At 51.9% G+C, this 1,669-nt stretch overlaps 1 protein-coding gene across 7 annotated transcripts in view; it reads left to right on the top strand.

The window, feature by feature from the left end:
• The first annotated feature begins 151 nt into the window (after positions 1-151).
• Positions 152-1,669, top strand: part of LOC103471700 (echinoderm microtubule-associated protein-like 6) — a 25,013-nt gene continuing 23,495 nt past the window's right edge. For 5 of the 7 annotated variants that reach the window (XM_017305572.1, XM_017305573.1, XM_017305574.1 and 2 more), the window contains exon 1: positions 152-1,268. In XM_017305572.1, the coding sequence (XP_017161061.1) occupies positions 1,072-1,268 (197 nt within the window). In that variant the 5' untranslated portion in view covers positions 152-1,071. The remainder of the gene's footprint in view (positions 1,269-1,669) is intronic. The other 2 variants (XM_008420898.2, XM_017305579.1) reach the window with 2 other exon arrangements.

The following is a 1,669-nucleotide window of genomic DNA, read 5'->3' on the forward strand; positions in this document are numbered from 1 at the left end:
TTAGACTCAAAACGTTGGAACAGCAGCTGCACAGGGGGCCAAACTGGTCTTTAGTCAGGGGCCCAGGATTCCTGGCGGCGCCCCTGGTTCTGGTAGGATGGATAGTTTCAGCTGCTTTTATTTTGAAGTTCCCACAGGAAGTCCCTCTCCCAGTGTTCCAGCCTGACTTGCTCCGCGGTTCCTGAGATTCCCGTTAGTATTCCCACTCTGCTCCTGTTTTTGGGTCCAGCGGCTCTCCGTGGCCTTCGGACCCGCCGCCGGTGCCTGTCGGGCGGCCTGCTCCAGCGGAACCTTTCGCTGCGGTGCCGGTTCGGGCTGCTGGTTCAGATTTGTTCTGTAATCTTCGGATTTAACGCTGAGCAGACGGCGGAGGGATTTTCTCTGATTCCAGCCTTCGGACTCATCAGCGGATTTAATCCTGTGTTCTGGTCGGGTTCGGATCCGCTGCTGATCGAGACCCGGTGGGCTGAACCGATCCGCATCACTGACCCAGGAACAGTTCAGAGAGCCGCTGGATTCTGCCAGGTCCAACCGGATCTTTAAAGGAACCGGTTCTGCGGTTTGAACCGATTTTGATCCGAACTGGATTCAGATCAGATTAACAGCAGATGTTGAAACAGCTGCAGCTCCGAACATCAGGATAAAATATGAATCCATCAATAAATATACTCTGATTCTTCCTCGATTCACGAACAGTTCTCTACAGAATCGGATCATTGTGTAGAGAACGATCCGATATATATATTTATATATTTTATTATTGTTTTTTAAATATGAAGAAACTTTCCATCCAATCAGAAACAAGGAATCAGTTCACAGCAGAACCAGCTGAGGTTTGATCTTCTAGACACGAAACCATAGAATCCACGTTGGCGGCCATGTTGGCGGCCATGATGGCGGCAGCCTGAAGGAACCGTCTGCTTTTTATGGGACGATTTGTTGACCGTTGCTGCGCTTACTTCAATCAGGAGGCTGCAGAATGGCATTATGGGAAGTGTAGTTGGAGGTTGCTCAGTTAGAAGCACTTCTGAGAGGGACTACTGCTCCCAGCATCCTTAGCAGCAGAGCGGGATGTCGGACAAAACGGCGCCGCGCTGCCAGCTGCGGCTGGAGTGGGTCCACGGCTACCGGGGCCACCAGTGCCGGAACAACCTGTTCTACACGGCGGGGAAGGAGCTGGTCTACTTTGTGGCCGGGGTGGGCGTGGTCTACAACACCCGCGAGCACACCCAGAAGTTTTACCTGGGTCACAACGATGACATCATCAGGTGAGGGGCGGAGCCCAACTGGATGAACTCACACTTATCCTTCCACCTAAGCAGGGGTGAAAGTAAAGGGGGGGCGGGGTACGGCAGGTGCTGCTACCCCTAAAAGATTTAGCTGGGCTACGCAGCAGCTGCTAGAGGCTGTCTGCTAMAAATCAGTGGGTTCAACAGTTCAGCCGTGACTGGCTGGTTTTCAAGAACGATCTAAAACACAATCAGTTAATAAATAACTTCTGTTCTCATTTCATATCGTTTCTGAACTGATCTTTACTAGAGCAGCGGAGCGACACGACATAACGAAGGTTTGAGTCTCAGGAGACAAACTGAACCAGCAGGAGGCTGAGAGCAGCAGCTCCTCTGATTGGCTGAGAGCAGCAGGTCCTCTGATTGGCTGAGAGCAGCAG

Source organism: Poecilia reticulata, linkage group LG1, assembly GCF_000633615.1.
Source record: "Poecilia reticulata strain Guanapo linkage group LG1, Guppy_female_1.0+MT, whole genome shotgun sequence".
In the NCBI taxonomy this organism is placed as follows: domain Eukaryota; kingdom Metazoa; phylum Chordata; class Actinopteri; order Cyprinodontiformes; family Poeciliidae; genus Poecilia; species Poecilia reticulata.